The sequence below is a fragment of the Sarcophilus harrisii genome, chromosome 3 (genome assembly GCF_902635505.1).
Source record: "Sarcophilus harrisii chromosome 3, mSarHar1.11, whole genome shotgun sequence".
In the NCBI taxonomy this organism is placed as follows: Eukaryota; Metazoa; Chordata; class Mammalia; order Dasyuromorphia; family Dasyuridae; genus Sarcophilus; species Sarcophilus harrisii.
In genome coordinates, this window is record NC_045428.1 from 517,702,862 (window position 1) to 517,717,409 (window position 14,548).

Here is a 14,548-nt window from a genome sequence, read left to right on the forward strand (position 1 = left end):
GTGACTCTTCACTTGAAGTATGGTCTATCCAATCCCAAATCAGTCACTCAATGAGCTAGTGCTGGTTAAATTTCCCATCCAAATTTCCAGCAGATATCTTTTATCGTCACAAATTATAGATGCCATCTCTGATCCTTCAGAAATTTTACTTAGTAATAGCAAATGCCACAGAGAACAACTGAAGACCCCAACCCCTGAAGAAATGATATTTGACCTTTTAAAAGTTCAATGGGAGATCTCAGTCCTATAGCTTTCCATCACAATATACCACTGTTCTCATCACCATTCAAGACTATTTAATGGTGCACTTTCATGGTTGCAACCCAAAGATATTGAACTGGTAGAGGGAAAAAACAAAAAGCTTCTGACCAATGGAAGAAAATGATAGATATAGAATTCTATTTTGAAAAGTTTTGTTTGTATAGTCTTTCAGAGTGTACTTCCATCAATGGAATTATTGGGTTAATTACAAGGCAATCTTACTTTTTCAGAAAAAAAATAATGTCCATCACATGTTAGGATTCTTACAAGGTGCTAAGTAAGTGGAGTTGATGAGATAATGATTCTCTAATTTACATGTACTTAGAATTTACTATAATTCCACAAGATTCACACCTTTAAGAGAGCATATATAAGGAGGAGCCTCTCAGGGCCAAAGAAAGAAGTCCACTAGAAGTCCACTAGAAGCTCTCAGGCTAAGAGACAGATTCATTCCATCCTCCACCTTTGATGTGGCTGGAGGCAGGTGAGGAGATTCAGAAGCCAGAGCTCAAGCTCTCAGAAGGCCTCTGAGAAAAACTAGCTGAGCCCCTAGTGAAGGAGATAACACTTTGAAATAGACAATAAAGGATTTGGACTTTTAACTCCTGGCTGTATTTGAGGTGATTATTACACTGAACTGAAACGAAGGCTGCTCCCAGAAGCCCCCCAAAAAATCTGTTCACAGAGAACATTATTTTTTTTTTATTATAGCTTTTTATTTACAAGATATATACATAGGTAATTTTTCAGCATAGACAGTTGCAAAATCCTATTCTTCCAACTTTTTCCTTCCTTCCCTCCACCCCTTTCTCCAGATGGCAGGTTGACCAATACATGTTAAATATGTTAAAGTATAAGTTAAATACAATATAAATATACATGTCCAAACAGTTATTTTGCTGTACAAAAAGAATCGGACTTTGAAATAGTGAACTATTAGCCTGTGAAGGAAATCAAAAATGCAGGTGGACAAAAATAGAGGGATTGGGAATTCTATGTAGTGGTTCATAGTCATCTCCCAGAGTTCTTTCGCTTGGTATAGCTGGTTCATTCATTACTGCTCTTTTGGAACTGATTTGGTTCATCTCATTGTTGAAGAGGGCCACATCCATCAGAACTGATCATCATATAGTATTGTTGTTGAAGTATATAATGATCTCCTGGTCGTGCTCATTTCACTCAGCATCAGTTCATGGAAGTCTCTCCATGCCTTTCTGAAATCATCCTGTTGGTCATTTCTTACAGAACAATAATATTCCATAACATTCATATACCACAATTTATTCAGCCATTCTCCAACTGATGGGCATCCACTCATTTTCCAGTTTCTTCCCACTACAAAGAGGGCTGCCACAAACATTCGTGCACATACAGATCCCTTTCCCTCCTTTAAGATCTCTTTGGGATATAAACCCAGTAGTAACACTGCTAGATCAAAGGGTATGGACAGTTTGATAACTTTTTGAGCATAGATCCAAATTGCTCTCCAGAATGGCTGGATGTATTCACAATCCCACCAACAATATATCAGTGTCCCAGGAGAACATTATATTTTAGAGAAGAACATTACAATCACAAATTTACAAGCCAGAGCAGCTAGGTGGCGCAGTTGATAGAGCACTAGCCCTGAAGTTAGGAGTACCTGAGTTCAAATCTTTTCTCAGACACTTAATACTTACTTCCTAGCTGTGTCACCTTGGGCAAGTCACTTAACCCCAATTGCCTCAGGAAAAAAATAAAATTTACAACTCCATTCACAGAATCTGATTGACTCTAAGTCCAATTCCCTCTTCTCTGTTTTATCCTTACTCTTCTAATTTTATGGCACTATTAATTACTGTCTTCCCACTTTCACTAATCTTTCCCCATATTTTGTTTATTACTCTTCTTTTAATTTCATGTTTTAAGAGATATTCCTAGTTCAACATGTTCTGTCCTTAGGTCTCTTTATTCTCTATGACTTTTCCCTTAAAGATACCTATGAAAAGGTGCTCTAAATCATTATTGATCAGAGAATTGCAAATTACCACTTCACACCTCTCAGATTGGTTAGGATGACAGGAAAATATAATGATAAATATTGAAGGGGATGTGAGAAAACTGGGACACTAATATATTGTTGGTGGAGTTGTGAATGATTCCAACCATTCTGGAGAGCAGTTTGGAACTATGCCCAAAGAATGATCAAACTGTTCATACCCTTTGATCCAGCAGTGTTTCTACTGGGCTTATCTCCTAAAGAGATCTTAAAGGAGGGAAAGGGACCCACATGTACAAAAATATTTGTGACAGCCCTTTTTTGTAGTAGCAAGAAACTAGAAACTGAGTGGATGCCCATCAATTGGAGAATGGCTGAATAAGCTGTAGTATATGAATGTTATGGAATATTATTGTTCTATAAGAAATGACCAGCAGGATGAATATAGAGAGGCTTGGCAAGACTTACATGAACTGATGCTGAGTGAAATGAGCAAAACCAGGAGATCATTATATACTTCAACAACAAAATTATACAATGATCAATTCTGATGGATGTGGCTCTCTTCAACAATGATATGATTCAGACCTGTTCCTTATGATGAAGAGAGCCATCTACACCCAGGAAGAGGTCTGTGGGAACTGAGTATGATTCACAACATAGCATTTTCATTCTTTTTATTGTTTGCTTGAATTTTTATTTTTATTTTCTTTTTTCCGATTTGGTTTAACTTTTCCTGTGTGGCAAGATAATTGTATAAATCTGTTCACATATATTGGATTTAAAATACATTTCTACCATATTTAACATATACTGGACTACTTGCCATCTAGGGGAGGGGAAATTGGAACAAAAGGTTTTGCAAGGGCTAATTTTGTGTTCTTTTTTTTCCTGAGGCAATTGGGGTTAAGTGACTTGCCCAGGGTCACACAGCCAAAAAGCGTTAAGTGTCAGGTCAGAACTCAGGTCCTCCTGTCTCCAAGGCTAGTGCTCTATTCACTGTGCCACCTAGCTGTCCCTGCAGGTTTTGAAAAATAAAAAAGCTTTAATAAAGGAAAATGAAATGAAAAGCTTTTTCAAGTAAAGAAAAAAATCACATACACCTCCAGAAATCCAATTATTACCAATAGTCATATGGGTCTCAAATGTCTACCTCCATGCCCAACAATTATATGAGATCTGATCTCAAATCTTCAACTGCCTACTGGGCATTTCTACTTAATATATATACTAATAACAACTCCAACTCAATATATCTATAACCAAACTTCTCATCTTCCTATATGTCCAACTTTCCAATTTCTTTGATAGAAATATCAATCTACCAGTCCTCCAAAATTGAAATTTCAGAAGCAATTTTGATCTTTATCTTTGACCTCCTCACACTCAATGAATTTCAACTAGATTCTAAAACTTCATTATCTTTCTCATAGATTGTCTCCATTCTGTCCCTTCATTTTCTTAATAACTTCTTTGAAAAGAATTTGCACCTGACATTTTTGAAGTGACTTATTCTACATCTTCCCTTTTCAAATTCTTGATGAGATTCTCTTATTTAAAGAGAAATTCTCTCCTCTTCCTCTGGGATTTATATTTGATCTTTCTTTTTTAAGAGTTTTATTCTACATTTTAGTTGCATATTCAATTCGTAATTAGTTCTTTTTCCTTTTTGTTGATGAAAAGTGCTTGCAACTCAAATATATCACTACTGATGTAATTTAACCAATTTTTTTTTTTACATTTCATTTTTGTCAGCTTGTTCAATTTATATTTATATATATATTTTTTCATTGATTTGCCAGTTTCTAAAAATTAAGTTATTTAGGCTTCAATTATTTTTTTAAATTTAGCCGACTAGTAAAATGTATTTGGTACTTTGGCTTTTCTTATTTCATGCCTAACACATTCTCAATTTCTATAGATTTTGCCTAGCAACTCGTAAGATAAATGCATTTCATGTATTCACATTAATTTTCAGAAATCTATCATATCCATGATTTCTAAAATTCTATTTAGTTTCTGAATTCTTTCAAATTTGCATGTGAAGGAGAGACAGAGGTGATCTCAGACTATTTTATTTTACTTCCTATTTCCCCTATATTTCATTTAGCTTTTGTTTTATTTAGATACTATATCATTTAGAGGATGCAGCATCTATTGATGCTAATTCATTTTCTATGGTACCTTTCAACATATTGTAATTTCCTGGTCCATTTTTTTAAAAGGATTCTTTCCTTTTTTGGCTATTTTCTTTTCTCAAATCACGATTACTATTCTTGTCCTTTTTAAAAAGTTCATCCATAACATAATTTGATCCAGTCCTTGGATTGTTTGAATTTTGAGGTTACACATGTGTTTACTGTAATCAACATATTGCTAGATTCTGCTTTCATCTCCAAGTTTGAGGAATGAGTTAATTGTGAAGGCCAACCAGACATAACCCGATGGCCAGAGAATCCAAATTTGAAGGACACATATCATGACCAAAGCACATTACTTGAGTCCTTAAATAGAAAAACAACTTAAACAACAATTACTCTAACAAAATGGGAGCTTAGAACAAAATGAAGTTGTTTAATCTTTCACAACAAGGGTGTAAGAAGACAGGAAAGGTAGGAAAGGGTCATATAAAAAAGAACAGAGTATCAAACAGCTTTTATATTTGATCTTGGAGAAAAAAATTCCCTAGCATTCATTAAATAGAATGGAATGATATGCTTAGGACTACATTTAAGGATCATCAACTTGATAGCTAATAAGGGAATGGATTGGAAGATTTGCAATGAAATAATTTGTGTTCTACCTAGCAGTTAACAAAAGGGGATAGCAATACCATATTTAGAGCACAGAAAGACTATAGTACCAATTCAGCTAAGCCTTAGCTTTGCTGCAATGTATAATACAGGTCTCCAACTTGGAAACCTGGGAGGAGGGATGAGGCCATTCCTGACTAGACTTTATGTCTAGATTATATTATTGGCCCTACCCTTTTAGTCCTCTCAGATAATTTTATCTCCAAAATAGTTTCAATACAGAATAAGCCCAAACTACACAGCAAGGGCTGGATTTTATCCCTCCTACCAAAAAGATGATTTATTAAAAGGGAAGAAAAAAATAGAGAACATAAAATATTATTTCTCATGAATGGAATGTCAGAAGTTAACATTTCTACAGTACTCCAAGATTTATCAAATATTTTACATTATTATCCTTTTACAAACGAGGAAAATGTACCAGTGATTTTCTCATTGCCATATAACTAGTAGATAAGCAGCTGAGAAATTATTTAAATTCAGTTCTTAATTCTATTCACTGTGACACTTAACTGCCTCAGTGATGATATAAATATAGTAGTGGGGATACAAGAAGAATGAATTTAGATCTTTTGAGAATTAGGTAAAGAATGTTTGGAGAAAGGATAAAGATTTGATTTATAAATATTTTAAACTGAACAGTCAGGTGAAGATAAATAAAGACCTAAGGATAAGCATAATATAAAGAGTAAGGTTATGTGGCAGGTAGGTATTACAAACACATAGTTCTATTACAGATGCTGATCAAGTGGGGATTAAAAGGAAAGAACTACTGAATTAGTTCTGGGCTGGGTGAAGAGATCAAGAGAACAACAATAAAACCAGGCAGATATTATTAAATAAACTAAATCATTAGTATATTCCAAATAGAGAAAATAAATTTTAAAAAGTAAAAAATAAAATTCACAAAGAATCGTTTAGTAAAACTTTTTTGCTTTTTATGTCAAACAACATGGCAATAGGAGAGATACATAGGCAGCTAGACTGAATAGATTGAGCACCAGGTCTGCATTGTCTGATTTCTGAAAATAGCGTTGCTCTTAACTCCTCTGTGTAACTGTTGCTGTTTGATTATGTCAGACTTTTCATGACTCCATTTGGGGTTTTTCTAGGAATGATTTGCCATTTCTTCTCCACCTCATTTTACAGATAAGGAAACTGTGGCAAAGCTAAGTATCTTGCCAGATAACTAATTAAGTGTCTTAGGCTGGATTTGAACTCATAAACATGAGTCTTTCTGATTCCAGGCCTGGCACTTTTATCCAGTGTGCCATGTAGCTGCCCTACATAATCTGAAAAACCTCAATTCTCTTCTTGGCAACTGTTTCTTCAATGTATAAAACCTATTCTTGTGTGTGTATAAAACCTACTTTTTGTAGCAGCAAAGAATTGGAAAATGAGATGCTCACCAACTGGGAAATGGCTGGACAAGTTGTAGTATATGAAGATAATAGAATATTATTATTCTATTTAAAAAAAATGAACATGCTGATTTTTAGAAAGGCCTGGAAAGTTTTACATGAACTGATGCTGAGTGAAACAAGAATCAGAATACAATGTACACACTAATAGCAAAAATATATGATAATCAACTATGAAAGAGTTGTTCTTTCTCAGTGGTTCAGTGATCCAAAGCAAACCCAAAAGACTTGACAGTAATGCCATCCTCATCAAGAAAAAAGATCTAAGAAAACAATGTAAATCAACACATGCTATATTCATTTTTTTTAAATCTCTTTCATGGTTTTTCCTTTTTGCTCTGACTTTTCTCTCCCAACATGATTCATAAAGTAATGTATTAAAAATAAGGAAAAAAATATAAGGGGAAAAAAAGACTAACAGTTAAATTTCAGGAAACCATAGAAAGACTTACATGAATTGATGCTGAGTGAAATGAACAGAACCAGGAGAATATTATATAGAGTAACAACTTTAGGTAATGATTAGTTTTGATAGACTTAGCTCTCCTCAGCAATACAATGATCTAAGATAATTCCAAAAGACTCATGATGAAAAACACTATACAACACTGAACCAGGGTTGAGAATGCTGGACAGACCTAACAAGCATGTGAAGAATGGAGGTCCCAATCTGAAGGACTAAAAAGAAACAGGTCCTATTAAAGATTAAAGCATATAGATGCAAATTTGACAAGAATGTAACATGAGATAAGCCCAGAATTTTTCAGGAATTTCTATTCTGAATATTTGCAGATGTCATTTATATTGCAAGATGTCATTCTCATCAGATTTATGATAATGTATTAAAAGATGACAATTGCTGGAGCAATTCATATACTTCATTTTCTTCAGGATGAAAATATATCAAGTTTTGAGAAATAATTTTCTGACATTCTTTAGAGTTGAAGATTGTGTAAATAGCATGTATCTCTCTTGAAGAGCAGTCAGGCATAAATATGATATATCTCTTTTTGTCTTCAGAAAATTCATAGAATTTGCTGTTTTTCACCTGTGGAGATTCTGCAGAGAGAAAAGATATTTTTATGTCTCCAAAAGTTGAAATTTTTATCTATATCCTCAAGTGACAGGTTATCTATGCTAAGATTTCCCACCTGGTTTTATCTATTCTTGGCTTACAGGAAAATAGAGAATGTTCAGAATAACAACATTATCTTAATGATAAAAAAAAGGAGTTGGCATTCCTAGCTCTGCCTCAAACAACTAGAAAAGTTTCTTTTAACCATATTATTCCCCTCCTTCCATGCTTCAGATGGGTTCAACATAGTTGCTTTCTCTCTTTGCTACCCACAGTTCCTCCCTAACCTTTTGGATACCTGGATTCCTCTAGAAATACTAAATTAGGCAAGGAATTAAAACTCTGTATTCATGAAATTCCATTTTTTAAATCAAACCAAACCTTAGAGATCATCTATTTATAACTCATACCTTAAAATAATTCCCTCTGTGTAGCATTCCTGAAAAGTAGCCTTCCAAGCTCTTTTTGAAGACTTTTGTTGAGGGAGAATCCATTACCGTTTGAAGCAGCCACTTGCCCGTTTTTATATAGAACTTAATTATTGGGAATTTTATTGACATAGCAATTATATTTTCTTCCCTGAAACTTCTATCCTCATTTTGCTCTTTGGCACCAAACAGAACTACTGTGCCATTTTTAGTATTTCCCATTTATTGTCTGGGCTCAATAATCCCATGTCCTTCAACTAATATTCATATGGCATAAATTAAGGGCCTTTTACCTTTAGTCTGACCTCTTCTGAAGGATCAATAGCCTACTAATGCACTTCCTGAAATGGGATGCCCAGAATAGTGCTCCAGATGATGGCAGACAAAGTACAATGGAACTCCTCCTCCCTTCTGCTTCTCTCCCACCTCCCTTCTCCTCTCTCAAATCAGGAATCTTTATTATGTACAGCTTCTTTTTTTTTTATGCATGTATTAAATTTAGTTGGTTAGTACCACCACTGCTATTTGTATCTTTGTCCCCTTTTCAATGTCCTTTTGCTCTTTTCTGGTATTTCTTGCTTGTTTGTTTTTTGGCATGAAAACTCATCCATCCATTCATTCTTATACCTAACCTTGTCAAGAAATGGCATCTTTAGAATAGACGCAGCTAAGCCAAACAGGTTCCACAGTAGTACTACTGAAAAAGTAAGTCCTCAAAGATGTCCTTCAGGTTCTGTCCTTTACTTCCCTTCTCCTTTTATACTGCCTCACTGGGTGATTCCATTGGCTTTCGTAGATTTAGTTCTTATCTCTCTACTGATGATTCTCAAATCTATCTTTCCTATCCCAATCTATTGACCTCCCAACTTTGTATCTCCAACTGCCTTTCAGACAACTCAAGCTGGATATCCAGGAGATATGAAAACATTGAGTTGAAGAACTCAATGTGTCTAAAACAGAACTCATTGTTTTACTCTCTAAAACCTTTCCCCCTCTTACCTTCTCTTTTACTGAAGGGTGTCCCTCACATGCAACTTAGGAGTCATCCAGAATTCCTTTTTCTTATGCTCTTATACAATCAATTTTTAAGGCCATACTTTAAAAGCTCTCCAATAACCCTCCCCACCCCCAACACTGATAGCAGTTTAGTTCAGGATCACATTAACTCAAACTTTTGATTATTGCATCAGGTGTCTTGTGAGTTTATCTTAAATCTCTTCTCAAGCTAATCTTTCCTCCATTTAGTCACTCAAAAAGTAGATTGGATTATACTTCTCCCTATTCAAACTCCAGTTGGTTCTCTACTGACTCTATGAGCAAATACTCTTTTCATAGTTTTTCATAACCTAGTCATCTCCAACTTTTCCAGTCTTCTTGTACTTTCTTCCTGACATGTATTTTGATCTAATGACACTGACCTCTTGGCTTTTCCATGAACAAGATGCTCCATCTCTCAGCTCTGATCATACTTTTTGGCTGTCCCCCATGCCTGGAACACTCTCCCTCCTTTGCTCTGAATGCTGACTTTTCTGGCTTTTTAAAGTTCCAACTAAAAGCCCATGTTTCCAATCTCTGTCAACGACAGTAAGTTATCCTTTTACCTAGCCTTTTGAAAACCTCATGTCTTTTTTTTGTTGTTGTTTTGGATCCAAGCACTATCTTAAATTCACCAACAAAGCAGAACTCTTTCATCAATTCAAATTGCACTCCACTCATTCTGAATTTCCACCTGCAGACCTAATCCAGTCAAGGAGCACTAGATGGAGAGTTTTCAGAGAATCTCCTTTGATTCTTTTTACTTTTATTCATTGCTTTTCTTCTCCTACAAGAGTGCACGGGACATACTTAGGCTTCTGACTTACATATGGCAAATCTGCACCTGACCTATGAATGGCAAATGGTTATTATAGGAAACAGACAACTTCTCCTCCCAAGAAGACTACTTTCTCAGTGGTAGATCATTTCCTTCACAAAAACCTTTTAGAAAAAAAACAATATGTAGGTTTACTACCAAAAGTCTGTTTGCTTACCTTGAAATTTTAGCAAAAATATTGCTACCATAATGAGATAAAAACGACTCAACTTTGGGCTGAAAGATTCCCAGCCTTGTAGCAACAGGGTTTCACTCCTGTGGAGAATAGAAATTCAGTTATCTGCCCTAGTTAGCACAGGCTCTATGTCTTACATTAGAGCAAGAATTCCCTACCCCCTTACCCTGCAATTGTCTCAGTTACTAATTTCCCTCCCCAAATCTCTTTGCCTCTTACCTCAGTATAAAGTCTTTTATAATTAACTTCTCATTGAAGAAAAACCTACCTTCTCAATCTGTCTGTCACACCCTAGAGGAGAGGAAAATAAGACACAAAGAAAAATATCAGTCTGTCTCTAAAAGTGGTCTCTAAAAAAAGTCACAAAATCCCATCCCAAGTCTCTTTCCTTGTCCTGAAGTAGAGCTTAGAATTTATTAACAAAGAAACTAATGCCCTGGTGTCTCTCATTCCAGTCACTATCACCTGTATGTGTATGTGTGACAGAGCTAAGTTGGAGGGGCAGTATTCTTGAGGATCCATTCTATATAATATTTTGCCTTTCCCCTCCTTAACTTCTCTAACCCCATCAGCACAGAATGCTCTTTCTGTTTTTCTCATCTTAGGTGATAGACAACAAACATCTTATTGCTCAGAAGTGATCTCCCTCTTCTTTTCTCCAGGGAGCACAAAGTACATATAACAGGACAGACAATTATATCCATAAGCACGACAACAAAATAATCTTTTAAAAACCAGATTTGTTGCTCAAGCCATGTTTCCACCCCGGCCTACAGCAGCTGACAGAGCAACTCTACAGTTTAATCCAAAGACCTCAGATGAAGTTATCCTGGTCCCTTACCTGCAGCAGCTCCTCATTTGATTTTTTACATTTTTGTTCTAGCTCTGTGAGCATTTCCTGGAGATCTCTGATGTGCTGTTCCAGTTTGGCCTCCCATTCCTTCCTTTGCTTGAAGATCTTGGAGATCTCCTTTGCCTCCCTCTTCTTTAGCTGTTGAAACACCTCCATTTCCTGCTTACTGAGCATTTGTAAACCATTTTCTACCTCCTCATCTTCCTCACTGTCTAGCTCAGACTCCAGCTCAAGCTCAGATTCCTGAAGCTCTGGCTCAGATTCCTGAGGCTCCACATCCAGTAGCTCTTCCACCTGCTCCTCCTCTTCCTCTGGATCCTCTGTTGAGGATTCAAATACTGCAGGAATACATGCCTCAAGCATTGCTTTGAGTTTCTTTTGCTTCTTCTAGACAGTGGAAAAAAAAAACTAGTTAGGTGGGTGATACATTCTGATCAATTTATTGTTCTTCTCCTCAGAAATGCACAGTTCCTACTTAGCCAACAATAGCCTGAAACTTGATCCAGAGTCCAGATAGGGCTCCAGAAAAATTCACTTCCTCTCTGATCTCAAGATGTTTATCTGGCAAAAACTTTGGGACTGGTGCTGTTTAAGATCATTTCCACATTTGTTTCTTTAAAATCTCCACCCATCAAGCCTTTTTCACCCAACCTGAATTTCTCAGTCATCTTCCCCAACATCTATCTCTATTTCCTCTAAAGAAAACTCATTCTTCTAATCAGTTTAATATTATAAAGGCTTCACAACTTCCCTGGTCTCCCATAAGAGGTTCTAATCAGCTTTTTTAAAGCCAAGTTTCCCCCAATTTCTTTACGAAGTCCCCTTCATAATGGAATGTAATAGGTAATCCTCATAATCCTGGGAATCTGAATAGGATGCACAGATTAGAGTTTTATTATTGAAATATTATAATTTCTGTACCTTATAGCTTTTCTCACACTTGGCTTATCCCTATGGGGTCTGGAGAAGATGTAAGTTTAAGTAATTTAAGTAAGATGAGGCTAACAATCTTAACTTTGTTCCCCAGACTCACGGAGGTTTGTATTCTTTCAAATGGAAGACTTCACTGTATTCACAGGGCAAGAGAAAGATAAGGAGACCAGTCTATCAAAGTGCAAAATTTCACATTTTCAAGAGCCATCCCATTATCCTACTGCCCATTTTTTCCATTCCTCACATCACATTTCTTAAATGCTGCATTTTTATCATGAATTTCAAGCTGACATACTATTTCTAGGAACAAATTTGCAATTAGATCCTCAGCCAGACATTCAAAATGGTCTTCCCCTACCATAACAATCCAGTCTTTACAGACTCACCATATCACTCTTCTCCACAAACTCAATTCTCAGCCACCCAGTGAGCCAGTTAGCTGATAGGAATGGCCGATTTCCCTTGTGTTTAACCAAATCTCCAGTATTGGGGCATTTGGTTAGATAATCCATATAATACCACCTCCACTCTTCAGGGAATCAAATGCCCCTTCTACAGCTATCCCCAGATCCCAAATATCACACAGCACTTTACCTGAATATCCCTTAAATTTTTATATTATTTTGTGGTACATCTTAAAGGGAAAGCTAAAACATTCTACTAGGTTTAAAGTGTCAGGGTCAAGATCTTTTTGTCATGCACAAAAGCACTCTCTCTGTATTTAATAAGTGTTGAAATGACAATACTGGCCAATTCAGAAATTTGTTTTAATGTGCTGTTCCTATCTGTTATAAGCTGTTTTTCTTTATTTTTCAAAGGGGTGGTGGGAAGGAGGGGGGCACAGAAGTGAAGCTGAAAGGGAAAACGGACATTTTTTGTTATTTTTTAAAAAATAAAACTAAACAAAGGAGAGGAAAAAAAAGAAATGTCTTCTAAATTCTTTGTTATGTATACCAATGCTAGTCAGATGCTTTGAAAATACTGATCCTATAACATTCACAAGATCATTAATTTAGAAGAGTTGAGCAGGACCTGAGCCCAAAGCTGTTAGAATACCAAATTTTTTGCTAGCATAAAAATAGGAACTTGTCTTGTTTAGTCTGATTGTTTGTTTGCCTGCTTAAAGGAATTTATTTGAATTTCCTCATCATATCATGCAGAAATAATAAAGAGATGATTTCAGAAATCTAAATGGTTTCTGACCTTCTAAAGATTAAATCACACCTAAAAAGGAAAAGTGATTCACTATTATCATAATTAATGAATGAAAATAAAACCTAACTCAATTTTCTACAACTATATGCATATCCAAAGCTATTTTTTCGACTAGATAAATTCTCAAAGCAAGCTAGCCAATTGCCTTTGGTAAGACTAATTATTTGTGGGTAATGGGTTGTGGAGGTTAAAACTCCTCAACTCCTACCCAACCCTAAAGTCTTAGAGAAAGCAAAGGGGGAACCCAGGAAATTGCAAAAACAATGCAGAAATCTAAGGGGTAAAACAGCTAAGCCCATAACAGTAGTTTAGAAATCAAAAAAGTTGGATTAGGGTCAATGTTTCCACGTTGCCACATGCACCAAAAATCTCACTGAGCTTCAATTTGTACATTTTAAAGTATTAAAATATTAGCACAGCCTCCCTACCAAATTGTTGAGGAAATACCAGAGACAATGGATATACAGCTGTTACTATTCAGGAAGACTCACCCGGATACTTACAGTCCACACTACACACCATGACAGGCATCTCTTCTTCTCCTTAGACAAAGCTTTCTGTAAATATTCTAACCGTTTCCACAAACTATTCTGATGGTCCCAGTGCTTTTTCTGTTAAGAGAAATCTTTGCTGAGTCTGAGATATAAGAAGTGTGAAAGGTTCAGAAACCCAAAAGTCTTTTTTTTTTTTGAGGCAACTAGAGTTAAGTGACTTACCCAGGGTCACACAGCTAAGAAGTGTTAAGTGTCTGAGACTAGATTTGAACTCAGATCCTCCAGATTTCAAGGCTGGTGCTCTATCCACTTCACCACCTAGCTGCCCCAGAAACCCCAAAGCCTTGACAAAAATGGACATTGAAATTTTAGGCTGCAAGGGAAGCTTGGAAAATCAGCCAAATGAAAGCTACTTAATTTTTGAGGAGAGAGCTAAGTCAGTTAGAACAAGACTCAAAGACACATCCAAACGTAGGAGAAACTGAAATGAAGGGAGGGTCTGAAAGTGAGTCCCTACTAAAAAGAGCCTTGGCTGCCCTCATGGATTTCCATTTACCCAGACGTTACTCACCTTGTAGTATTCTACTACCTCCCAAATGGGGCAGAGTGCGTGGTCCTCATGCTCCTGGGATTCTAAACAGGATACACAAATTGGGGTCTCATCTTCAAAACAAAATAACTTCTGTGCCTTCTGGTGCCTCTCACATATGGTTCGTTCCTCTGGATTTTGAAACAGGTAAGGCTCTACAAGTCTGATTATGTTAACTTGATTCAATAGACTAATCGTAGGTTTATATTCTCTCAATTGCAAGACTTCCCTGCATTCAGGGCAAGAGAAGGGTATGCAATATTTTTCCCATTGTCTCAGACAAATTTGGCAGAAGCTATGTCCACAACCAATAGTGACTGGGAATCTGAAATACTGCAAGCAAATGGAACAGATAAACTCATCCAGGAGATTTTTAATCACCTCCCTGTCATCCATGGCTAGAAGTAAGGCTTGGATGGTGAAAATGGTCAGTAGACCTT

General features: G+C 36.1%; 1 protein-coding gene across 1 annotated transcript in view; it reads right to left on the reverse strand.

Annotated features, from left to right (window-relative positions):
• LOC111720214 (nestin-like) overlaps window positions 1-12,322 on the reverse strand; it is a 29,592-nt gene extending 17,270 nt beyond the window's left edge. Inside the window, exons 1-3 of the mRNA XM_031961437.1 lie at window positions 12,197-12,322; window positions 10,866-11,264; window positions 10,293-10,315 (exon numbers count right to left, since the gene is read on the reverse strand). Of these exons, the coding sequence (XP_031817297.1) occupies window positions 10,293-10,315; window positions 10,866-11,264; window positions 12,197-12,322 (548 nt within the window). The remainder of the gene's footprint in view (window positions 1-10,292; window positions 10,316-10,865; window positions 11,265-12,196) is intronic.
• Between the last annotated feature and the right edge of the window lie 2,226 nt (window positions 12,323-14,548).